At 50.6% G+C, this 26,350-nt stretch overlaps 1 protein-coding gene across 2 annotated transcripts; it reads right to left on the bottom strand.

Moving 5' to 3' along the window:
• Positions 1 to 5,931: 5,931 nt before the first annotated feature.
• CD34 (CD34 molecule) lies at positions 5,932 to 17,822 on the bottom strand. Of its 2 annotated transcripts, none has more exons than XM_084498202.1 (8): positions 17,562 to 17,822; positions 12,805 to 12,936; positions 11,784 to 12,073; positions 11,267 to 11,344; positions 8,900 to 9,047; positions 8,546 to 8,586; positions 7,613 to 7,777; positions 5,932 to 6,121 (listed from the first exon to the last, which is right to left on the bottom strand). In XM_084498202.1, exons 1-8 carry the CDS (start codon positions 17,638 to 17,640, stop codon positions 5,954 to 5,956), a joined length of 1,101 nt encoding a protein of 366 aa, XP_084354328.1. In that variant the 5' UTR covers positions 17,641 to 17,822; the 3' UTR covers positions 5,932 to 5,953. The 2 variants fall into 2 exon arrangements, with proteins under 2 accessions (XP_084354328.1, XP_084354329.1); XM_084498203.1 differs by lacking the exon at positions 5,932 to 6,121 and adding an exon at positions 7,217 to 7,302.
• Positions 17,823 to 26,350: the final 8,528 nt, after the last annotated feature.

The raw sequence follows: 26,350 nt of genomic DNA on the forward strand, positions 1-26,350 counted from the left end.
CGCAGTAGGGAGGGCAGTTTTACTTAATTCCTCTCTCAGAAGCATCAGACTTCTGCCAGCCATGCCAGAGCAGCATTGTTCCTTCAGAATTGGTTCTGTTAATCTGTTAAATTGTTTTCAAACAAGAAAAAATAATGGAATTAGTGGTGCAAAATCCCCCATGAAATCTGGAATCCAGTGCCACTTTCCTTACTGAAAGTCTGAACACCGTTCAAAACCATTTTATCATTTGCTCATAAATTATAGTGTACCAACACAAGGAAAGAAAAATAATTTTCTGAATGATTTTCCTTTAATAAGCTATTAGGACCTTGTACTGTTAATTAAACTATTAATTAGATGTCTTATCATTCCTAAACACGTTAACATGTTGCCAAAGCAGCAATGAGCCTCTGGGGCAGGCAAAAGATAAGAAAAGAAGGAAGATGCAAACATAAAAATTAAAAAAATGAAGAAATAATAATCACAATTAAAAGAACCAGAAATAGCAAATAAATAATGCAGGCTAAGTAAAGCATTGTTTAATTTACAGGAATAAAATAAAAAAAGTGCAACCTGAAAACAAACTTGCCTTGTAGAGGCCCTCGGGACAGCTTTTACGCAAGACAAAAGAAGCGTAGCTGTCTTCAGGCTGTTTGTTTTCTACAAGTAGAGTGAGAAGACAGAGCTAGGCTCCTTTTTCCAAAACAAAATAGCTTTCTATTAAAAAATAACAGATAAACTTTCAACAATTTTTTTCCAAGAAGCCCTGTCCCGTGCCCTGTTCTGTCCCCGCTCGGGGGGGTGATGCACGCCTTACACCGATCTGTGCTCAGCTGCGGCTCCGTGCCGGGGCTCACAGCAACAGTGTGCTAAAGTGGTTTTAAAGCCCAACTCTTCAGCGTTCGTCTTTGACAGTTTATCTCGAGGGACAGATAATCTCATTTATGTCTGCTACTACAAATCAAAACACCGGCAAATTAAATGGATCTGAAGGCTAAGATTAAAGCCTTAGAATTAAAACACCTGTGAGGCGCTTGCAACACCAATAGTTGTAAATATAATAATTATTTTTTTTCCTAGGGGATGGAAAAGCTCCACACAAACGCTGCTCCTGAAGGTGAAGGCAGAGCTGCTGTCTCACCACACGCAGGTCCTCACGGCACTGCACGGCTCAACCGTGGTGTAACACAGGGCACCCAGGGGCTGCAGCGCCGTGCCCAGGGCTGGTCGGTCACAGGAACCTCCACGCTCCTCTTTGGCTGGCTCCTTGTTTTTTTCTGTCAGGCGCCTGGAGTTGGACCCAGGACGTTTTGGGAAGCCGCCTGCATTTCTGCCTTCACGGTGCTGGGGCTGCAAAGCTCGCGGGGCCCGTCGCAGACCTCCCACACCACTCCTGCAGAACACGGCTCACAACAAGCAGGTGTAAAAATGCATCGATGGGAAATTCATTTTAGAAATTTCATCTCAGGTGTTTGCAGCTCCTAGAACATCATCTTCAAAGCCTGTTGTATGTGTGTATTTCTTGCATGATTTCATATGCTACAGCCACCTCTGGGGGGAATGTCCTGCTCCCCGGGGCACAGCAGACAGTGGAGCAGGAGTGGGTGCTGCTTCTGCCTGGGCCCAAGTACCAAGTACACCATTGCCCAAGTACCAGCCCCATTCGAGAGCAAGGCGTTAAATGTTTTAGCAAAGCACAGCCAGCAGATAGCAGCATTGCTATACATATGTATGTATATACCTCAGGCTGCTCCTGCTGCGGTTTCAAAGTCATGCAGGAACTTCAGTGATGGCCTGAGCCCTGGCTCCGCTCTGTGGTGGGCAGCCACACAGCAAGCATCCGATCTGGCTGCAGCATGTGCTGGGGCTTCAAACGCTTACCTGTTAAAATTAATGAGGAATAGTACTTCTGCACCCTCTAAACTAAATTGCCTCGAACAGAGGAATGTGCATTCCCAGGGGGAGAAAATCTGCACACGAGTTTTGCCCTAGATCTTGGGCATTTTCCTAGCGGTGCCTGGGAATTTTCCCAGGATCTGGCTTTGGTTTTGGTGGCTGCCACAGTGCAATGGGCATGGGAGGCTCCTACCCTTAACCAGGAACTTCAGCACAAGATGCAGACGAATGCTTGGTGGGTGCTGCAGGACAGCACCATGAGGACGTGCTTGTGTGTGACAGATCCTGCCACTGAGGGGCCTCTGCCGCCAGGACGGGTCTTCCCCATGCTACATCAATGAAAAAGAAATAAAGAACCAGCAGCAGAGAAAGGAAGATGATTTTCCATGGCCTGGGACTTTCTGCTTTGCTGTGAAGGGTTTGCGGTGCTGATGGGCAGGAGTCTGCTCACCTGAGAGGGTTGTGCTGTTTTTACTGTGCTCGACCTGGAAGATATAGTTAATAATACAATTACAGAGTTACAGAATCATTTAGGTTGGAAAAGACCTCTAAGATCATCAAGTCCAACTGTTAAATTAAAGCTTGTTTGCTCTGATAAATTTGATTGCTTTCAGCAATGCACAGAGCAAGCTATAAAGTTCTCAGTAGCACTTTACGGCCATTCCTATACAAAGGTGTTCCTTTACTCCCGAAAAAAGTCTGCGATTTCAGCCTCGGGAAGGACTTGGGGCTGCCTGGATGGGTGCCAGAGCCTCTGGTTCAGGCTGGGACACGGACATGACATTTAATGGCTGTGTCACTGCTGAGCCACCCATAAATGGGGGAGTATCTCCATCTATACTCAGCAGAAGTTCTGTGAGGCTTAAAGCACTTCAAAGCACTAGGACGGAGGTAATACACGTAGAATAAAACAAAGAAAAAACTCAACTTGCACCCAGTTTTTAATGCTCCCTCCCTATGTTGCTGGCACTTGCTCATGTCGTTCATGTCACTCCAGCTGACACTGAAATGCAGCCACCATTAAGCTGCAACACGAGATATTTATATTTGTATTTAACACCTTGTATTTACATTTGCCACCCCTCTTTCCCAGAGGATGCTTTCATGCCGATTATTTTCAGCGGGGCACTTGATGCCGCTAGGAGAGCTCCCAGCAGCTACAGAGACCGTGCACACACCGGAGATGAGCAGGACAAGAGCACGAAGCAGGGACAGCCCTGAACCCTGCTCTTTGGTGGCCGAGCGAGGTGCTGGGGGAAGCCGAGGCAGATTTGGCGACTGCTAACAGAAGAAAAGCCGGCGGCAGCGCAGCAGCTGCACGGCCCTGCAAGGGCTGGCGGCGGGGCCGGCAAGGAAGGGATGCGAGGGGGTTGATAAGGAAGGAATAACAACAAGCCCTCGGTTTGGCCGGGGCTGAGCCCGCCTGTGTTTGCACATGAGCAGAAAGCTTCCTGAGCCGTTGTGCAGCCCTTTCCGCCGGGCTCGCTCCCTCGCTCCCTGCCTGGCCACGGCGCACTCAGCATTTCCTCCCGTCAGGATGTTTTAGAGAATGCTTTTGTTTCGCCACATCAATTGACCGCGGTTTTATTGTCTCGGTTTGGCTGTCGGACATACCCTGAGCTGTGAAAAATGCACCTGACTTTTGATTAGATCTCTCACTTGTGATGCAGCAAATAGTGCTGATTAGATAAACAGCTGCCAAAAGGGAAAAGAAAAAAAAAAAAAGCAACACAGCAACACATCTCACACACAAAAAGTGCACGCCTACCCCTGTTCTGTGCTGCAGCAACAATGAAGCCTCCAGGAGAGTGTCCCCTGTGCTCTGCAGGGGCCGGGGCTCCCAGGAAAGTCCTTTCATTTCCCCACAGCCCATCGCTGGGATGTTGCATGACCCTGGCCAGCCCTACCAGTACCTTTGAGGGCACCGCCTGCACAGCAATTAAAATCATTTGGTGTAAAAAATGTGAGAAAAAAATGTGAGAAGGCACGGGAGCTGCAGGAAGAAGGGATTTAAGTGACCACTGTGCATGCTTTTTGCTGGGGCAGGGTGTGCAGGGACCCAGCCAGCTCCTCCTGCAGCCAGACACCGAGCATCAGACAGCAGCTCTTGGGGCCACAAAGAGCAATTCCAAATAACAAAGCCTCCTAACCATATACTGAGAGAAAAAAAAAATAAATACCACTGCTTCTGTGGGACTTCTTCCCTCTCAGTGCACAGGGAGGAGCTAGCCCTTCTTCCTCCCCTGCTGGCAGAGCCAGGGCCAGGGGCTGAGCGCCTCTGTTTGCCCTGCTCCAGCCCTTTTGCAGGGCACCAGCAAACAAACAGAGCTGCTCAGCTCAACCGAGTCAAAGCTGCAATGCTCCCAGGTCTGAGCTGGGATCATTAGACAAATCACCCACCAAGTGTTAACTCAGGAAATAATTAGCCAGCAGCCCCCCTGCACCAGCACCCTACAGCCTGGTCACTGCCCACGGGTCTGCCCCAGGTGCTCAGCCCCTCCACCCGCATAGAGGAGGGATGGAGGTGGAAAACCCAGTGAAATCACAACTCCCTGAGTGCCCAGAGGAAGCCTCCACCTTCACCTTCACCTTCACTCACACACACACATGCACAGCCCTGCTGCCAGGTCAGCCCTCAGCCAGGGGATCACGCCGTGAGACTGCAGCCTCGTTTATTTATCCAGGAATTAGCAGCACATCGTAAACATCAGAAAATCAAACAAACGAGGTTTAATAATTTGATGTACGTCACTTGTCCTGCAAACGTGTTTGTTGAAAGACGGGGAGAAGGCGCACAGAACAAGCCACAGCTTTTAGTCATCGCGCTGCTGCTGGAAAACAAGGTCTCCGAGAGGCGTTGTCCGCTCGCCGTGCTGGCACACGGCGCAGCCAGAGCCACGCGTCCCAGGGGGATAAACACGCTGTTGTTCCAAGGACACGGCCGAGAAGTTCATTTAAAACACTCACTTTTTTTTTTTTTTTCCTTTTCCCCACTGAGATTATGAACAATTAGGTTTGAGAGGAGCAACTTGCAGAGAAGCGGAACCAGGGAGGACTCGCTCCCGCTGTTGGCATTTCAGCATTGGCCTTTTGTTACCGAAGTGAAAATACTTCTCTCTTTTTTTTCCCCCCCCACCTACCCGCTGCCAAATGCAGAAGGAGAAACATCCGCAGCAGAACCAGGGTTTCTGTCTAGTGCTTGTCAGACAGAGCCCTTTGGTGTTTTTTATTCCCAATGTCCTATACGCAAGGGTTGTGCCCGGGTGAGGGCGATGCCCCTGGGCACAGGCAGAGCTGTCCAGAGCCATTTCAGCTGCTCGCACCTCCCCTGCGCCCCAGGGACGGGATACTTGCTGGGTCTCATCAAATGCTGTCTCCAAGCCGGGAGATGAGGAGACCGGGGAAGGCGTCACTCTAAAACAACTACCTGCACAGTGGTAGGACTAACAAAAACAAGTTCAAGGTCTGGTCACACTTCAGCCTCCAATTCCCCATGGAAAGTTTTACACAGAGCTTCAGCAGATTTTACAGGAGAAGGAAATGCTAAAGAAGGCACAAAGCACAAGGAGGGGATTAAATGCCTGATGTTCTTGAAAGAGGAAGAAGTCCTGCACTTAAAGATGAGATAAAAACAACTCTGTTAACCATAATTCCCTGAAACCTGAGAGGTTTGTGTCACTGAAATCCCGATTTAACTGCTTTAATCAGCCTATCACTCTGCCACCAAAAACCGTGGCTGTTTGGAGCCTGGATCAAGGCCTCAGCCTGCCTCTGCTGAGAAGCTGCTCGGGGGCTAAGTGCACTTGCGTTTCTCATTATGTGCTTTTAACAACAAAAGCAGAGAACGGCAGTAAAAAAGTTTCCTGTGTGGTCATCAGGAGAAGTGGGAGGCAGCAGAGCAGCAGCGCTTGGGTAGCGCTGGAGTTTAACGTGCTTTAGGCGGATTTGAAAGTTCTTCACAGAAATTGCATAGATAAAAAAAAAAAAAAATAGTCTGCAGTCCCTCGCTGTCCACAGAAAACTCCTGCCCCCCCCCTTTGCCCCCCGGCACCCCCCGGAGCCCCTGTCCGCGGGGTCACATCGGGGTGTCGGCGAGGCCGCGCTGCGCGGCGGAGCGGCCGTTGCGGGAGGCGCCGTTCTCCTGCGCCCCGTTCAGGCTGGGCTTCTCCTGCGGCTCGGGGCCGGCCACCGTCAGCGCGGGGCTTCCCTGGCTGCCGTCCTCCATGTCGTACTGGTCTTCGTCCTAAACGGGGGCATCGATAAGAAAGGCAGCGTTAGAGGAGGATGAGGGCCGGCAGCACCCAGTTCTGCCGCTGAGCTGTGGCCTCCCACGGGCACGGGGATGGGAGCAGAGGGCCTGAGCCACGCCGTGCTCCAAGCCAGAATGCCAGCCACAAGCTGCTTTGTCTTTTTCTCCTGGACCTGAAAAAAGAAGCCGTCAGGTTATTTTGGGGTAACCAGGCTTTGGACCTGCCTCAGGACTGCAGAGCTACCTCCTACAGACCTGCTCTGCTTCCACCTTGGCCAAGACTCGTCATGGAATTAAAGCTGAGGGAACTTCCTAGTTTCCTTTCCCTGTCCTTCTGTCCTTCAGATTGCAAACAGGTTTGCAGCTCACAGCAGCACGCTAGCAGTTCGGGACTGCTCTCCAGCAGCCGAAGGCTGGAGATGTGTGCAGCTATAAATGCAAAGCTGTGCTCTGCAGCTCGTTACCCACACAGCCGTGATGCTGCAGCAGGCACTGGTGGCCCTGGACTGTGGGTGAAGATCACGGCCGGCAGCAGAGGAGAACAGGGAGCTGGGTGCCAGCCCCACACACCCCACTTGCATCTCCCAGCCCTTCATTAACTCTTCATCTCCTCTGCAGCGAGGGGGAGCAGCAGCAGGGCCCTTGGCTGAGGCTCATGCCCGTGGCAGCGAGGTCTTTGTGCTGGGAACCGGACTGACACTGCCACGCATCTACACAGGCAGCTCCCAGCCACGTGCACGCCTTGGCTCCGGCATCCAGGGGACCACGGCCCAGGCTGTGCTGCTCACATCTTGCACACGTGCTCGACTCCACGGCTGCACATTGGATCAAGTCCCTCCTGGCAATGAAACACTAACGGCTTGAGCAGCAACATGGGAAAAGCCCGGCCCATCCTTGCTGCGGAGTCCCCAGAATTACTGGCAAAGTGGGGCCCTGAGCGCACAGCCTGCCTGGAGGGGGGAATACAGGAGAAAGTATTTTTTCTTTCTTTCTTGATATATTTTATTACCATTTCTTGTGATGTGAGGGGAGAGATAGCCTTTATTACAGCATCGGTACAAGACAGACACACAACTCAAAAGCAGCGAATGGAAAGTTAAAGTGTGTCACTTTTAATGACAAATTCATAAGGTTTCGGTGTCTCTGGAGGGGTCTTGCTGGATGAGTTCTGACTGCTGAGCAAAAGCAAGTGTTAGACCTAGAGGCACGGGAGGGAAGGGGCGGTTTTCCCCAGCAGGGAGCTCCTTCCTGAAGGGCAGAGCGGGTTCCCTTCGCCCTGCATCTCACTCCCGTCCCCGTGCCCAGGCTGACCCAGCCTCGAGCCACCATCCCCAGGTGGCAGACAGCCGGGGCTGGCTCGGTGGCTGTCCTGCCACGCTGGGGACACACAGGGGCTGAAGGAAAGGAACCGCAGGGTGCAGGGTCACCCAGGGGCACCCCGCCGGCTCCTCGCTATCGGGCATTTTGCCACCTGTAAGCACTAACCAGCCTCTGTCCCGCGGGGCTCCAGCTCCGCCGCTTCATCAGGAAGTATCCGGCCATGCCCAGGAACGCCAGCAAGAGGCCAGAAGTGACCAAAGCAGTCAGGGTCTTCCGAGAAAAGTCCTGGTGGCTCCTCACACTCCCTCGCTGAAGGGATTTTATTCCGAACTGGAAAAACACCAAAGAGAGCCAAGAGTCTCCCAAACAGGAAGCGTGTGCATCTGGTCCACAGGCACCAGGCCCTCAAACAATGCTGCTCTTCACCTCCCTTGTAAACTGCACATAAACAGAGCCGGGCTTCACTGCCCGAGAGAAGAGCTTTGCCCTTGTGCTGTGAGCTCGTGCATCCTCAGCTGGGGGGGCTGCGTGGGCTCACCCCCATCCCAGCACCTGCTGCAGCACACCCAGGCTTTCTGCCTCGGACAGGAGCGCTCAGGCCCGGAGATTTAGGGCATGCATCTGCACAGGGGAACTCTCTCTGTGCACTGCTGGTTTAGTTCTGTTGGCTGCCATTTCTATAGGCACCTGGAGTTCAGCTTTACAAGCCGATGGCAGCCTCACTGCAGTGTTGAGAGAAGGAATTAATTAACGTCAGCGTGGTACTTTGAAGATGCAGAGTGCCAATTACATCCTAAGAGTTGTTGTTGGGAACCAGTCCTGTTTAAAAAAAGTACTACAGAATTTGATGACAACTATTTCTAGCATTTCTGCCTTCAGTGCTTGTACCAGTGGTCTGAGAGCACTGCTGTGTGCAGAAATTTAGGATGGCATGTCCTGATCAGCAGGCTCAGCTCTGCCCAGCACAGGGCCGAGTGCTGCCTGCTCGTGGTGGGCACCAGCAACCTGCCCTGGGCTCAACTTGCAGCCTCAAGGTCTCCTTTCCCCAGCCTCTCAGACCACCCAGCCCCTCCAGCCAGATACACCCCTAGAATTTACCTTTTCCCAGTGAGACTCCTGGAGCATATCTGTAGCAGGATCTGCAATTTTTAACACAGGAGAAGCACGTTATGCCAAAGGTAACACTGCAGGTAACGTCAGCCTTGGACAGCCTGGCTGGTGCTGAGCACAGCGGAGCTCTGAGCCCCTTCACCGTGCTGGAGGCAATGCCACAGCTCTGTGGCTTTAGCAAAACCCAGGAAGAAAGATCCGTGGCTGCAGAGAGACATCTCCTCGCAGGCTGCGAGTGAGGATTTGTGTCCTGCAGAGACCACCAGCCCCTTCCCACAAACCACCCCCTCTCCCACGGCCCACGCAGCAGCACCACCAGCCGAAGGAATTACCACCACTCACCTGTCTCATTGACGAGGATGAGGAGCAGACAGTCGTGGTCCACCTCAGACTTAGCGAGTTTAATGTGGCAGGGGGAGGGAACGGGGTGGGTGCTCTCCTCACATATTGCACTCCACAAGTCCGACCCCTTCATCTCTAAAAATTGTTTCTGCAAAATTTTCAAGCACACAGCCATTAAACCAGCCACGCGACTACGCCTCCATCCCACCCACACTTGTGATGTGCCTCTGCGTTGTAAGGCGCATTCACCCTCTGTGTTTTGGTGGCTTATCTGTGCTGTGCACAGCTGAGCAGAGGCAGTCACAGGTGTCAAACAGCACCGGGGTGGCAGACCTTCAAATCCCACCTCAACGCTGCTTCGTGCCCCAATACCGACAGCCAAAAAATAGAGATGTTTATATCCTGATTCCTAACTTAATGAGAATAAATGAAATTAAGACATTAATAGCAATCCTCCAAGCGGCATTTAAGCAAAGCTAAATTTAGGATCTGTGTTGCAAGGCAAGTCCCTCCAGTTTTTGGACAGAGCAAGCAGCCTGAAGAGCCCTATTGTTTCAGAATCCCAGGCAGGGGCTGGGAAAGGAGGGAAATAACAAAGAAGCATTTAGCCTTCCTGTTTAGGAAATGTCTTCAGTGTTTTTGCTAGGTTGCTGATCAAAGGCTAGTCAAAAAAAAAAAAATACAAATTTCTCACTTTTTAGAGCTGAACCGACTCTGGGGTGGAAGAGGAAGAGTGGAGCGGAGCTGCAGGGGCAGTCCCTGCCTCAGACAGGACAGGCCTTCTCCTCGCATCTATTTTCGGAGGCACAGCCCCCAGCTGCTAACAGAGCAGCCGAACCCCCTGCCCTGCCCTGGCCTCGACCTGCCCAGCGATGGGGGGCTTCGCAGCCCCTGCTGCCCCACAGCTCCGTGCCCCCTGGGTTGGCCTCGGGATCCCCTGCCGGCACGCACGCGTAGCATGCAGAACTGCAGAGACCTATCTGGGGGAGAATAACAAGCAAATCAGTTTCAGCTGTCTCTGTGAAGCTTGGCTTGGAGCTAGGAAGGCCAAGATGGAACAAGAGGCTCGGGCGCGTGTTTTCCTTTCTCCGCTGTGGAAAGAACTCATCCGCGTGTCAGAATTTCCCTTTGCAATTAGCACCGCTGGGTGCCAGCTCATTGCTCATTTGCTTTGGGAAAGGCCAGCAGGAAAGAGACACACGGCCGGTCCCTCTTATCTGCCCCCTTCTCAGACGCTCTTATCAGTTTCCAAGGTCCAGAGGCCACCTCCACAGCCGGGGCACGAGCTGGGGGGCACCGGGAGGTGGGCTGCGGGCGAGGGCTGCCCCGCACGCATGGATTTAGCGGGGCTGCTGGGCTCCCTGAGCACAGAAGGAGGGCTAAGAGCTCGTGGTGACAGGAGACACGGTGACACGGGACATTCTGCATGGTATGTGCGCACCCATCTCTGTCTCTGCCACCCACAAGGCTGAGCCAGGAGGTGCCGTTGCCACTAGATGGCAGCTGAGATCGGGCCTCTCCCTCCCGCTGGGGTTTCCATACGAATCCTCGCTAAACCGCAGCCACCATAAACACGAGCAAGCCGAAACGGCTTTTATTTAACAGGCCATTTACGGAGAGAGGGCAAGTAGGAATTCACTCATCCTAAGCGGTCGCAGCACGGCTGGCCAGCAGAAGTAAAATTAATCACTGCCGTTCCACACCCAGAGCATCGCCAAGTCCAACAAGGTCCAACGCCATCTGGCCCCTGCTGCGGGTTCCACCTCCTGCACCAAAGGTTTCTCTCCTCCCACCCTCAGCAGCACCTCAGCCAACCCTGCCTTGCTTTTAGAAATAGTTTGGGTTTGTGCAAAAAGCCAAGGGCAGTTCAGAGCACCCGGGATTCCCTTGGGAAGGAGCACGGATGGGGACGCTGCGCTGCTAGCTGTGCTCCTTCAGATGGCCTGGTCACCTTCCTAGGGCAGCTGGCAAGACAAAAAACAGCAACTGCGTTCCCAATGGGGAAGAGGAAGAACAACAACAAAGGCGATTTCCCGTTGAACATGGTTGAAGAGACTTCAGAAGCTAAATCGTCCCCAGAGCTTAACGATGAAAAAGGAGGCTTTATGCAACCTGGAGGCTGGATTCCCCTGGGACTGCTGCGATTGTCCCCTTGGGATCTTCCTGAGACTGCTGCAGTCATCCCCATCTCAGTCAGCTGGGCACAGCCCAAATAATGGGGCAAGCACTCCACCCCAGACCGACTCCCAGGTACGGTGACCCCATTGCTACCAGCCCAAGAGCATTGCAGGACCCTGCCCTTGGTGTCTGCTTGCCCCCCATCTCCTCCTGCTCACCACCCCCTTAGAAACACGGTGCTGAACTCACGCAGGTGTTGGACTCGTTGAGGCGCAAGCAGATGGCTCCAGTGTCACTCACATCTTTGACATTGTGGCATGTGATGGGCTGGAAGGCAAAAAGCAGTGCTAGGCTTAGTGAACTGCTGGGGTTTTGCATGATGTCCAAAACGCACAGCTGCATGCTTTTAAAGACAGACCCTCCAGAAAGCCTGTGCCTGTCTCACCCCCGCTCAACAGCTGCAAGCCCCAGCTCATGCTGAAGTCCCCAGTTACCTCCTGCATGCAGGGTGCTGCCGGCTGCAGGGCTCTGCGGTGCCCGCTGGTCCAGGCCGGGCTGCACAAGCTCCGTCACTGGCTTTCACCGAGGTTCAGCCCCACCTAACCACGCAGCCTACACCACACATCCAGACGGGGCTGGGAGCAAGGCTTCTTAATCACTTACAGCCCTGAGGCAAAGCCACCCACCCTCCCTGCTGCGCGGGAGCACCAGTCAGGACCAGTGCAAGAGGTGCAAGCGAGCTGCAGCTCCAGCCACCTCCTCTCACCTTGGGGACACCGCTTGCCACGTGTGGCTCTGTGCTGGCCTCTGAGACAGGCATCAGCTCAGAGGTGGCCGTAGAGCTCAGCGGGGCCGGTGTGCCTTCTTGGGTGGCTTCTGTTGTGTTGGCATCAACCTCTGGGGTCGGTGTCGTGGGCACCCCTATGCTTGCGGCCTCTGGGGAGGTGGCCGGCACCTGCGTGGGGGCTTTGCTGGGCTGTGAGCTCTGCTGCGGGCTCGTCTGAACAGTGCTGAGCCCTGGGGAGCTGGGGGTGGCTGTTGCGGGTCTGGCCGTGTCTGCAGTTTGGAAGAAATGCAGTGAAAAAAGATGCAGGGGAAAGCTTAAGTCCTGTACAATCAGTGCGTGGCATTGCGATGACTGAAGTACAATATCGATTTGTCATAGCCAGCAGCACCAGAACATGTTACTGGCTGTATAAGAAACACACATTAGACTTGCTTCAGTTACCTAATTGTTACATGCACTTTGTAATCTGTTTACAATTGCCTAATTTCCTGGGCACACGCTGCAACACAGCGAAGATGCCATTGCCTGACCTCCCTGCTTTCCCCCCCAACCCTCTTGACCCAGAGTCCTCAAAGAGCTGCTCCAATTTCTGACATCACAGTGACAGACAACATTCAGCTGTTCGAGGGTCTCTGCTTCATGCCCGCCACAGCATTGGCCTCTCATCAGCAAGGCTGGCAGGCCTCTTACAGGTGCCATTTGCTGAGCGTGCTGTAGGTACGCTGGGATAAAAGATTAACCAGCACTTCATCCCATCACCTCCTGGCTGCTTAGTGAAGGGAATGGGTCTAAGCCACCACCAGGCCTGAATACAGACAACGCCAGACTGCCCAGGTGTGATTTTTGTATGTCAATAAAGCATTGCACATTCCTAGCAGCCTCTTTTTGAGAGCACAACCCACGCCCTGACCGCACGGTTACTTAGGGCTTGCTGCACCTGTGCACTAAATAAACCTGATCAACACCACAGCTGCTATGGGGAATGCAGGGGCACAATTACCCAGGCTCTCCGACGTTGGCAGGGTGCTGCCCAGGGCGCCGGTGGCTGCCAAGCTGCCAGTTCCGCTCAGTTCTGTCTCTGTGGATGGGGATGTTGGAGCCGGGGCCTCCATCAGGCTGTCAGCAGTGGTGCCTAGAGGAGAGGGAGCGTTATAGGGGCTGCAGCCGGCCCCCACCCGGCCCCTGGGTGCCTGCAGCACAGGGAGGGGTCAGCTGCTTTCACAGATTCGCTTTCTTCTTGCCCCAAAATGGCAGGCTGCCTTGAGCTTGCATGGGGGAAGTCCAGAGACTAAACAGGTCAGCGGGGCGAGCATCAAAGGCTCAGCACAGCCCCTGCAGAGGCTCCGGGGGCAGCGCTGGAGGAGGGCAGGATCGTTTCTGCCCCTGGCCTGTGCATCCTCGGCCTTATCAAGGGATGCACAAGCGAGCAGAGCTCAGCACAAAGCTGGATTGTACAGCAGTTGGAGTTTATAATCCTTGGAGGGAAGACTCAGGTCTTGGAAGAGATCACTTGTGTGCCTCAGGAAAAATAAGTTGGATTTGCAGTTGCAGGCACAGTCTCAAAGTAAATAGAAACATTCCCATTGGCTTGGGATCAGGCTCTGACTCATGAGCAAAAACATCTTTGGAGGTAAAAGCAGAATGTTTGGAGAATCGCTTGTTGCTCTAACTTAAAGTTTATATATTGCTTCCTGGTATGTTACAAAGATGACACTTCCAGCTTTCCCTTCTGCCGTGAACTTTATGAGTCAGTGAAAATGCATCTGTTAACCTTTTACATTCCCGAGATCTACTCCCACTTTTCACAAGCAGCTTCGGTCCCTACTCCAGGGCTGTTTCTGCTTAAGACTCTTATCCGGACGCTAAAGAGAAAATAATATAAAACGCGTTGTTTCACTTGTATCACTGCCCAGCGGCCCGCGCTCCAAGGAGCGTTACCTCACCCTTCCCGACAGCGAGCGGCACCAGCCTGGCCAGCGCCAGGCCGAAGGCCCCGCACGCGCCTTTGGGTGCTGGGCACCTCGGCACCAGGCACCTCGGCAGCACCCTGGCTGCTGTGTTTCTACATGGAGATATCAGCAATGTGCTGGCGGAGGCCCAAAGGAGCCGGGGGTGTGCGAGAAGCCCGTACGCTGCTGTGGGGCTGCAGCGCGGGGCCCTGCCGAGGGCCGGTGCAGGTGGGCCGGAGCTGGGATTCGGGGCTCTGGCAGGGCTCTTGTTTAAGGGAGGGGTCTCTCTCCCCTCCACAGGCAGTTCAGTTCCAGCCGGTTAAGTCACCACGTTTTTCTGATGAATTTTAACAAATCAAAACCAGGAGGCATGACTGCGTGCCCAGAACTGTAAGTAGCACGAAGTGAAATCCACTCTTTGCATACGGCTTTGTGTTTGCATGGACATTAGCCGGAAACTTTACATCATTGGAACTGGACTTGACCTCCCAAAGAGCCACAGCCACCCAAGCACCTTTGAACTATTCCAGATGTTTGCACAGAACCAGAGGTATTTCTAATCAAAGCCTTTTCACCACTGAATATCATAAATTGGAGCCTGGATTACTGCTCGGTGCAATTTGCAAGAAGACTTGTTGCATAGCATTTCTTTTTCTTCCCTTTATTGTAGCATATGCAGGCAATTTTATAGAAAACAGGGCTAAGTTTTTTTTCAAGCCTTAGGACTCATGAGATAAATAATGATCCAGATGTGAGCTGGATAATCCACATGGTGCTCCACTAAAGTGGGTCATTTATTGCACCATACATTTTTACTAGCTTTGCTAAACTTTGTCAATTTGTTAGTATTAAGGGTTTGAGAGGTTAAGCCAAGCCATTTATTAACCTCAGAGAAATCATCACCTGGTAGTGCTAGCACATGCACGAGTGAAAGGTTGTACGTATGTGGAAGAAAACCATACCTCATAGTATCTAATTTACCTCTTAGTAAAATAAGTTAAAAAAGGTAAATGCTTCTGATGTACATTACTGTTGTTAATGATACGCTAATAATGGGGTTTAGGAATGATCCCAGCTCAAATCAGCTGAAAAAAGGCAACATTATAGATGTTAAAGCAGATGACTGGGTCCAGTACTCATCCCGCGGTGCTATACCGCTGTAGAAGGCAAAACTCCACAATGGCAAAAACTCAGAAAATACAAGACAAGTTTCCATACTTTGTGCCTTACTTAGCACCCCCAGCAAACTAACGGCAGTGTTTTCTCCCCTGCACCTGCATCCCACAAGGCAGAAGGGGCAGCCCCCGGGACATTCCCCAGACTCTGTGCTGAGAGCAGCTGCTCCGCGCTGCCACCAGCTCTTCTGGTGAACCTGCTGCTGGTGGGGTGCCTACTTCAGTGCTCTGACACAGAATTCCTGGCACGGTCGCTTCTCAAGCTCTGCGTTTAACAAAGACTTTGAGAAAGCCATCCCCAGGGCAGGGCTGCAGCTGAGCATCCCCGACGCAGCGAGCCAGCGCCGTGGGATCCAGTGGGGCACGGAGCAGGGCACAGCTCTCGGAGCCGCTGCTCGGAGGGCTCCAGCCTGCATTACTCACACGTTTCCAGCTTCACTGCTCCCAGCCATGTGGCAGGAACTCAGGCGGGCGGAGCCCTCTTCCCTCTGGAAATATCTGATAAAATCCCTTCCCGCCCCCGTTCCCTTCTCCGGCAGCCCCAGACAGGATATGGGTGTGGGGCCGAGGCACGGAGGGGCTGTGGGGAGCTGGGGGCTCCCCCCACGGCCTCCCCATGAGCAGCCTGGGTCTGGTTCTCGCTTGGTGCCCACTGCTACCCCTGCCTGGCACGGCCATGGTGTGCAGCCCTCCGCAGGGCATGGTGCTTGCATGACTGGGGCTTCAAAAATCCCTTTTGCTTCCCTGATTTTCAACCCTTTTCTAGTTCTTGCAAAAGAAAATAAGGAAAGAAAGAACGCTTCACAGTGACAGGAGACTTAAGAAGGAAAAACATCAAGCCTGGCAGAAATTAATAAAAATGACATGGGCCAAAAGTGCTCATATTGGAACAAGTAGAACACAGTTTTCTTCTCCATACAGGCATCAAGCCAAGCCATGTGGTTTATCAGCACCCTATTTCCAGTGGCTCCAGTCCTGTGGCACCTTCCCTCCTTCTCTGCAGCTTCAGTGCAGCTCAGCAGCTCCCCGAAGGACCAGGCAAAGCCCAGCACTGAGCATTTCACAGGCAATTTGCTCCCATTGAGGCTCGGCAAGGCTGCTTGTTGCTCTGGAGCCGAACTGCACCTGGCAGATGTTAGGCACAGGGCTTCATCCTCCTCGCTCCGCACCTACAGAGGTGTTTGTAGAAGACCCGCAGCAGCCCCGGGTTGGCAAAGGGCTTTTTCTTCCGTAAAAAGAAGCAGCATCAGCCAGAGCTGTGCTGGAGGGCATCCCAGGGACAGGGCCACCCTCAGAGGTGCTGCCAGGAGCCGCCCTGAGCACAGAATCCCCAGAATCAGGGTTTCCATTGGGAGCTGCACAACTGAAGCCTTCACTGAATTCCCTCGGGCTCCCCAAAGGGGTGAGGAGCCCGCACAGCTCCTGGGATGAGCTTCCTCATTTCCCTTGCTCTGCATTGCAGTTACACCGGGCAGAAATCAACCTCCCCGACTTGCCGGAGAGCTGGAAGTGTTAATAAAGCAATGCCATAACCTATAGAAATGTAGAACATTGCCTGTGCCAGCAAGAAGAATGACATTTTGCAGCATTAAGCCAACCCCCTGTCGCCCAGTAGCTCTGTCTTTGCAAAGACAAAGCTTTTTATCACTATTGTATCACTTCTGCTTTGTACTACAAGCAACTCAGATTTCTCATTTCAGGTAAACACTTTTGTCTCACACCTCGCTCACTGCAGACCACCAGATATTCCTGAATTTCACCTGAGAGGCTTTGTTTTTCCCTTCCTGTAAAATTAACATAGACTGGCAGGTCAGGCACAATGGCTGGGTGAGCAATCCACCCTGGCAGCAAAGGGAACATGAAAGGAGCGCCACGAAACAGAAGAACAGAATATAGCAAATTCTTTCAATAGAGCCAGTCACTCACATTCACGGGAGTAAGGAAAAATTGCATTTGACGAGACACCCGCAGGTTCTTGGCTCCTGTCCCAGCACACTATGCAGCACATGGAGTGCTGCTTCACATTTTAGTCCCTTTTTATTACTTCATGGTTGTTGGGTTTGGGACAAAAATGATAATATTTCCATAAAATATAGCCCTTTATTCATTTATTTTTTTTTTCATATGATGAATATTAGAAGAGCTGAAATAGGAGATTTTAATATTTATAGAGACTCATCTAATTTTCAGAAAATGTTTAGTTCCCACCACAAAACAAAAGCAAGGCTAATTTTACACCAATGCAGACTGAGGAGTGACTTGAACTGTGGATGCACTCCACAGCTTCGCACGCTGCGCCTGCATCCCCTCGTGTTATCTTGAATATGTCTCCTTTTAGGGAGCTCTCATATCTTGATTGCTCTCCTTTTCAAATCAGCAGCATTCTGTTTGCAGCACATTGCTGTAAATGTGTTGGGCAGGATGTCTAATGCAGCGTTGCTCTGTAAAATGTCATTACAGAGTTCTTTATGTGAAATTGCAATCTGCTCCAGTCCCACTAAGCACTCATTAAAATGCATTCCCCCAAACTTGCTCTTTCAGAAGTTACAAAGCAGTTGCCCCATGCACTATCCCCATGCTGTGCTATTCCTCGGTGACTGTAACCCTGATTATTTTCTGCGGTCCATACTCACCAGACAACTTCACAACACAGAATGCAATCCAGAAAAGCTGCCTCCACTTCATTATTTTAAAACTTCCCCAGAACAGCATTCCTGCTCGCAGCTCCCAGTACAACTGGAGGTTGCTTTGACAGCACTTGGATTTTCAGCTCTGCAGCAGCTCTGCTGAGCTCATATAGCTTGGTTTGAGTTCAAGTCCTTGAGATCACTCAGTGCTGGGGTGGGTTTCTCTTCAGGGGTTGTGCTTCTGGTTCAAGACTGCGAGGTGGAGTTTTGTCTGATTTGATTTCACAGTTTTATATAGTTCATGGCAACCTCACTATCACTTAGGTAATTTTCTCCTCCCCGCTTTCCTGCCAGCACTTCCAAACAAACAAACGAGCAACCGTCTCCCCCAGCAAAGGAGCCCAAAGCCCTGGCCATGCTTAACCCTTTCCTGAGAGCTGCTGCCCCACTCCTGAGAGCCCCAGCCCCAGGGAGCAGCCACCAGGCACCAGCTGTGCCATGGGAAGAGGGAAACTCCAAAAACTGGCTTTTGAATCCAAGATTTTCTCAGCAAATTAAGCAAGGAACTCAAGGATGTGAAATCACCACTGACCTGGAGAGAAGTAACTCCATTAGCTTCACTAAATTTACTTCGGTCAAACAGAGAGCGTGAGTGGGGTGGTTTAGGGGAGGTCTGGGGGAGAGCAGGATTCACAGGATTTACTCCGCGTAAAACCTGGAGCAGAAGAGGGACTTGAGACTAATAAATAACTTCCTGGAGCTCATCCCCATTAAGCACACGTTATAGAAACATGAATGCCAGTACAGAAACACCGAATTCTCCCTTCTTACCAGGCTGAACATCACTGTGTGCAAGCAGCCAGTCCTGGCCCTGTGCTGCAGCGGCCGCACCACTGGGGGGAACTGGGACCAGTGCTGGGAGCGGTACTGGTGTGGGAACCGCTCCTGCCCCAGGAGGAGGCAGCTCTGCCCAGCCTGGCACTGCCTGACCCATGGGTTTATGCAACAGGCAACAGAACGTGGCCTTGGAAGCATGACTGTGTCCAAAATGATTGATTTTTGCATTAAAAATGCTTTGATGTTCTCATTTCTTGATTTTTAAATCCAAAGACAATGGAAATGTCTGGGTAATTGTTTCAGCCTTTGGGGGAAAAAGGAAAGGTTTGGTCATTTGAGGAATCAAACCCTGGTTAAGTCAGAATTCTTCCTTTCCTTGTACAGTTAAACGGTGCAGTCACTGTGGGAGTCACTGCCGGCAGGAAATCGAAAACGAGGTGGCTGGGAGAACAGCCACGGGAGGAAGGGCAATAAAACTCTGTGTTATCTTTTTGTGGATGCCCCACTACACTCTGCAGTCACATGGCTCCAGTCAGAAAAAGGGATTAAATGGAAGAAAAAGAAAGAAATGATGATATTATTGGAAATCCCCAAATAGCACTTCCATTATATGCATTTATTGGTATGACAAAATTCCAGTAGCTTTTGTTTTTAGACAGGAAAAAGTCTCTTGGAAGGAAACATCTGTAGCTAAGAAATGTGCTCCAACCTCTATATAAAGATTCCTGCTACACTGTCTAACTTTTTCTTTCTATTATTATTACCATTTAAGTGAGCATTTGGCTTGAGTGGTACAACTGAAAATAAAAACTTGAAGTTTCAAAGTACCAGCCTCTAGGAAGAGAGATGATCTGGTGAGGACCAGAATCCCACCACACTGAAAAGCGTCAAGAAAAGCTGCTGAGCTGCCTTTGGCAGAGCAGGGCTCGGGACCACTCTTGTGCAATGAAGGAAAAAAAAAAAAAAAAAACAAACTGCACACACCCACACAGCAAACACTCAGAAATGCACAGAAAGTACACACAAAAAAATAATGAACTGTAGGGAAAGAGTAAAACAAAGCAGCATTCTTCTGCGCTGCAGTAAAGTTAAATTGAATTAATGTAATTAAGTGGTGCCGCCAGCCAGGGGCAGCCCCCCGGCGCCCCCTGTCCCGCCGAGCCCCCGGCAGCCCCTTCCTGCCCAGCACGGGGCTCTCCCATCCGCCCGGCCCCGCTTCCTGCCATTCTCCTCCAGCGCTGCTCGGGGCTCGTCAATGAAAGAAACCAACAGCATCATCTGGGCTTGGCTGCCGGTTTTATCTCACCTTTCACAAACAAACTAAAAATAGCGAGCGGGGCTAAAAATAGGCGACGGCCGGGGCTGCCAGACGGCGAGCTTGGGAACCACCGACCTGAGCCTGCTCAGCTTCCAGTGGAAGCCAGGCTGCGTTCAAATGAAATTTCCCGTGACAAAGATGTAGGTTTTTGTTAATCCCCACTGCCACTGCGTGCACCGAGTGTGTCAGATCACGCCGTACAACTCATTTCAGGGCGGTGACTCAGCTTTGTGTGGCACAACGGCTAAACCGAGCACATCCTGGCAAGGAGGAACCGAAGAAAAAGCTGACGTGCTTGGGAAGGGCTCTCTGTAATCGAGAGCACTGTCCTGGAGGGTTTTAGATGGGCTACCTAGGGATGCTTCCACCCATCCAGGCTGCCGAGACACTGAAGACAAGTACATTCTTGGGGAAGAGTCAGCTAAAAACTCAATTTTCAGAAGTCTGGTTTTATAACACAGCACAGAAATAGGGCCTGCAGGTGGGCATCACTGTGTGCACCCGCTGGGTACCCACACAGCACCACCAGCTGGAGCAGGGACAGGTCAGGTCAAGGTGTCTGCTGTCCCTTCCCATGGCATGGGCAAGCTCCTTGGTTGTGGTTTGGGTTGTGCACACCCCCAAGCACACGCTGGGTATTCAGAATATCCAGCTGTAACCCCCTGCTTCAGCTATTTCCCTCTGTTTACTCAATGAGCAGAATATAATACTTTTTCTCATTAACATGAGTCCCCATTTAAACCTCTGCTTAAAGGGGCTTGAGCACATTGCAAATGAATAGTGCAAAATTATTTCCTCCTTTCAGACCTATAACATTTTTACAGTTGAAAATTTAAGGACCAAAATGGGGAACGCGCACTTGAATTATCTTGAAGTAGTCAGCATCAGCTGTCTAAGGTTAACAATGGCTGAGGCAATTTGACCTAACCATTTATAGGATCAAGTGTCCAAATTTCAAACATATCAGTGATGAAGACTTGTTCACATAGGCTGGGAATCTGTCCAAATATTTAAGGGTGATTTAATTTAATTGTGAATGATGCAATAGACATATGGCTAGGAAGTTATATGCCAGGAAGCATGTTTTCTATAAGTATTTTAACAGGCAGATGGCACACAATAGTTTTGGTGTAGTCATTTCCCCACCTCTTAAAAGTTGCTATTTTGGACAGAAGAAATAATTAAATTCCCACCGTCCTCCCAAGACACCAGCACTACTGACCCAGAGGATGCGCAGTGTTAGAGAACAATTTCTGTACAAAAACCCATCAAAGGAACCAAATCTTACCCTCACCTATGCATTCCCATTGAAGAGTTTCAAAGCACTTCAACAACTTTCCCACTTAAATCACCAGCAGGCGAGTGTCAGCACCTCACGGCATTCCCCCTGCTCAGGCAGAACAGAGGCATGTGGAAGCACCTGGAGCAGTGCCACACCACAGCCAAAACCCCAAATTTTTGCCTCTCAGTCCTCAGCCTCAGCAACCCAACCACTGCTCTGCCCAGACAGAGCTGTGCTTTGGGGAAATTGCACCCCAACTCCTGCACTGGAGGGGTGCTGAGCAGAGCACCCTGCACCCCTACTGGGTGGGATACCAGAGCAGTGTAAAAAGGTGCAAATGAAATGGTATTTGAGTGAAGCCTGGGCTATTTCTCCTCGTAAAGCTTCCAAGATGCTGCTGGAACAACCACTGCCTTTGTGTTAACAGGAGGCACGGGGCAGCCTTGTCCATGAGCACAGGATGTAAGCACACTGCTCTGAGCTGACAGCCCTGAGTGCAATTGTGATCCGAAGGGCAAAGAGCCCAAATGCTTCCCTAGTACTGATCACCCTCATCACTATTTCCTTAAAATCTTGTCATCTATTTGTTTTATCTCTGATTTCACACATATATTTATTCTGTAACTCTTGGTGCAGGAAATGCTTCCTTGATTAGCGTTTCAGCTAGAGACTGAGAGTTTTAGCAGGGCACCCTTTGTGCAAGGGCTGCTCGAGAGATTACTGCCTGAATTTCCACATCAGAGCTTCACCCAAACCCCTGGAGTCCCCGGTGTCCCCCAGTCTTGTAGGAGCTGCTCACCCTTGAAGTGACACCCCTGTGGCTGCGTGGGATGCTGCCCTCCATTAGCAGAGGGTGCTGGACAACACCTCCATTGCCCCTTCACCTCACCTTTCCCTACAACCTTAAATGAAGGTTCCTCCTCTCCTCCCTTCTTTGTAACCTCAGAAGAAAACTTCCTGCTTCAGCAAGAAGTGCTCGGCTTGTCTGTGCTCCTAGATTCACTTTCAGAGTCCACAGAGCTGTTAAAAACCATCATTTACAGAGCACTGCCTTGCTACACCACCATTTATCTATATATTTATCTGTGTTTGCATTCTTTTCCCAAGTCTTAAGTACAGTTTTCAGAATTAAAGCCCATATAAAAATATATATAGTATGTGTGCATGTATATATGTATATATTTTAACTCATGCAAAGCCCTGCCTCTTCATAAACCCTGCAACTACATTTAATGGGTGCCTTTGTTATTTATTATGCCCTTGCACAGCTACTGCTTATTCATTTACACTCAGCAGAGCTATTCCTCAGAGAGACAGCTGAAAAAAAATAAACAAACACCAAGAAGTGTTTTGATTCATTGATCATCTATTTTCTTTTAAAAAGCTTTTGGAAATCTGAAAAAATAAGATTCATGGTTGTTTTAACTATAACATACTGCTTACAAAAATGGTGTATTAAAACAAATCACTTAGTATGATTACTCCACTAAAAATCAATATCTTCAAATAATAACTGGATATGAGGCATACACATGACTACATTTCAACAAACCATATGGCAAATACATTGTTTAACAGTTTTATGCCTCAAACTTTTACTTCAAGATTGTTGGTTCAAATCTAATCAAGGCTACGCTCATTTACTACCTTCTGTCTGCTCAGCGCTTTGCAGGGTATTACTAGGTCCTTAATCTAGTTTTAAGGGGCAGGCTGCAATGTAAATCAAGACACTTAAGCATTTTCCATGAAAACCGCTCCCTAGATGCATATTTTCCACAGCAATACGGGAGGTTGAACGAGTCAGAAAGAATTGTTATGGAAAACAAGGCGAGGACCTGCAAAACCAAAATGCTGTAGCTCTCCTCAGCTGCAAGAGCAGGGGCCTGACTGGGAGGAAAGCAATTCTCCAGCACAGGATGGGCAAAGGGCCAGCAGGGCCTTGGCCGGAGCTGCTGCCGTGACCTGGAAACCGTGAGCACCGCAGGCAGAAACCCTGCAACCGCCTCAGCGCTGCCCCGGCAGAAGTGCTAAATAAAAACCTTTGTATTTGAGTGTAAATCCTCCCGGTTCCGTGATGGAACAACCAGAGGCACGGAGCTTGCACCTCGCCACCGGCCGGACAGAAGCAGCAGTGCAGGAGCCCTGCAGCACCCCCGGGCCCTGCCTTCAAGGGAAAGCAGCCAGCGCTCAGGGAGCCTGCGAGAGCCAGCAGGGCGAAGAAAAACCACCAGCGGCCACGAAACCTAGCTGAAAAGTCTTGGTAACACCGGGTTTGTCAGTCAAAGAGAACTTGCTTTCACTAACGTCATGGCAATGACTCAGAAAGAGAACATTAGCTCATTACATGCCTGCCCAGGACACTGCTGTTCCCCTTCTCTGAGCTAAGTGCAGCCTAACACACAGAAATATGTTTTTAAGTGACTACTGCCTGTGCTGTGAAGCAATGAGATGTCCTCAAGGTCTGATTTTTGTATTTCTGGAAAAGGGTGGAAAGAAAGGGGCCGAGGGGCATTTCTTGCAGCAATGCAAGAGAAGGAACAGGAGAAGACAGAGATGAACTAGTCATGTTCCTATTACTATCCATCACTACTTTGGGTCTGAATCAGAGTCTCATTAACCTGGCTGCTTTCATTGACTGCTTTTCATTGCAGCACCATCCAAGGTACTTAACTATAATAAACAGCGGCACCACAAAACACCAATAAAAATCATTAAAGCATAAGTCTCGCAATTTAGTACAAAGATTAGCTTCTCCATCCAGATCTACACATTGCTGATTGCAATTTATTTCTCCCATTTATGGATGTCATATAAACATGTGAGCCGGATTCATTGCTCAGGCCTTCCATCCATCACCAGGGCTGCGAGCCAGTCCTGCTGATGCTCCGAGTGATGAGCACCAGGGACAGATGTGATGCTTGGAGTGAGCTTTGAGTCCGAACAAGCACTATGGTCCTACCAGGGAGCCCTCAGCCCCACCACGGGTGGCTCCTGGCCATGGAACAGGGAATGGGGGTCACTGGGCTGGGACACAGGGAGGGGGCTAGAGCTCTGCATCGCCTCCGTGTCCAGGGAGAGCAGCCCCTCCAGCCTAAAAACTAGGATGGTATTTCTCAGAGAAGAAACCCAAACTGTAATTATGAAATAAAGGATTGGCTTTTACTGAGTAAATATCAGGTTAGAGCCAGGTGTTACTGAAGCATCAGATGAGATGTAAAACTCATCAGTGGCAGCGATGAAAGGCAGCTTTAAAAGCACCAGGGGAAAAGGACTGGAAAGGGTTCTCATCTCCACCCTGGCAATTGCTGATAATAAAGTGCTGCTGTTTTCTACCTGGGAAATGAGGTCCCAGAGGTACGAGTCTTTCCATTTTTCAAAGGAGGGTTTGTTCAAATACACAGACAGGAGCATCCCCAGTCATTACCAACTCCTGCTGCTACTGACCCTCCGCACGGGAAGCAGTAACAGCCCTCCTCCAAAACAGCCTTTTGTTCTGATTTTAAAGTCGTCTCCATGGTCTTGGAGGGATAAATAAAACGAAACAGAAATCTAAGAGCCACTTCTTTGGTTGTCTCCTGAAGAGAAGGATGCAACAGCAAAACTATTTCAACTTCTGTGCTAGATGACCTGAAAAAATGACAGGGCTCTGCTAACAGTTCCAAGCACACAGCTAAATTCAGACACCACTTATTTATTGATGTGTTTGTACAATAGGAGTGGCTGGGAAGGCTGCAGACTCCTAGGTACCTTCTGATGGCACATAATAAGCACAGACAACACAGACCTACAGTGAATAATAGAACAAAAAGCTTCCAGTATCACTGAAAATCAAAGCGCATATGCAATCAGATGCTATCCAGTTAAACCTCCTGGGAAGGGGAGTGAGGGGCATCTTATGAGCCTGGCTCTTGCCAAAGGAGGAGATGGATATTACAGGACAGTTGCATTAAAATCTAAGCAGCCAACAATATTAGATCTTAAAATTATATGTGCTATTTCACCATATTTCACCACACAAACTGTAGATTATCTGACACAGTGCTATGGATAAGGTCCAGCTGAGGATGAGGCACAGGGAAGACATCCGAATTGTGGGTACAAACCCAAACCTGCATTCCCAGTACTATGATGATCTAGGGGAAAAAATATCTACTTATGAGGCAATGAAAGATGTATTAGAAATAAGCAAGATGAAGAAACTTCCCGGAGTAAGAGAGGTAACGAGCCTGGTTTATCCCAGAGCTGCGGGAAGGATTTCAGCCCCGAGCGGAGTTTCCAGGCACAGCACCTTTGTCCTGCCCATGCTCAGGATGGCACCTCCTTGGCCTCTTTCCTTTTCCACAGCTGGGGTTCTGCTGGGAACAGCCTCCTGCAGGACCGACCCGTTTCTCTGTGGTTTGAGCCCAAGCTGAACAGCAGTGCCATATATCTGGGGGTGAGGCTGTGCGCACACAGCCAAGCCAACTGCCGGGCTGCGCTTAAACTAGCAGCACCACAAGCCTCTCCTGTCAATATAACCCACCAGCTGGCCTTTTCCTTCCAGCAGAGTGTGGCTGGCTCACAACAGGCCCCTGATCCATCAGTTCTTAATGCTGGGGACCACTGAGATCCAACACGTGTGCATTTTCATGCCTGACCGGCATTACAGGAGGTCCACACTGGGACCCTGACCCAGGTGGGCTGCCTCCTTCCACCCTATCACTAATAACAGACCCTCTGGTTTTTCCAGTTACATTTTCCTTCAGATATTTAATTCCTAGCCCCTTCAAATGCATTTCTCCTGTAGTACCACCCAGGCCTCACTCCTGCTGAAGGTCCTGGCATGATGCAGAACAGCCTTTGTCAGCTGCTTTGTGAGCAGCAGGACTCTCCAATGTGCAAATATTTCTGCTCTGTGCTTACAGAAAGTCTTTTCTGCAAGGATCTCAAGCAATTATTAGGAAGGAGCATTTTATACAGGCAGAAGGCAGGGCTCTGCTCAGAGGGGACAAGGGGAGGCCCTGGGGGACACTGTGGTTAGAGCTGGGGAGATGCCACCATGGGAATGAGAGGAGCAGGATGGCTCATGCATGATGTGGAGACATGAGAGCAAACATCAGCTTCGTGAGGAGCCCAGCAGCGTGCAGAACCTCCCGTAAGGACCAGGAACTGCTTTGCCATCACACCCCATGGGGAGGATCACGATGGGCACAGCTTTCAGTGCTGCTCAGGACGGCATCGGGGCAGTGAGAAGACCAAAGCGATTCACCCTGTTTGTTTGGATGAGGAATACCAGAAGTCTACTTTTTTTCCCCCACTGCCAAAAACTTCTGACCCTTCGGGACGTGGCCCCTTCAGCAGCATTTGTAATCTTCGGGA

Source organism: Aythya ferina, assembly GCF_964211825.1.
Source record: "Aythya ferina genome assembly, chromosome: 25".
NCBI lineage: Eukaryota > Metazoa > Chordata > Aves > Anseriformes > Anatidae > Aythya > Aythya ferina.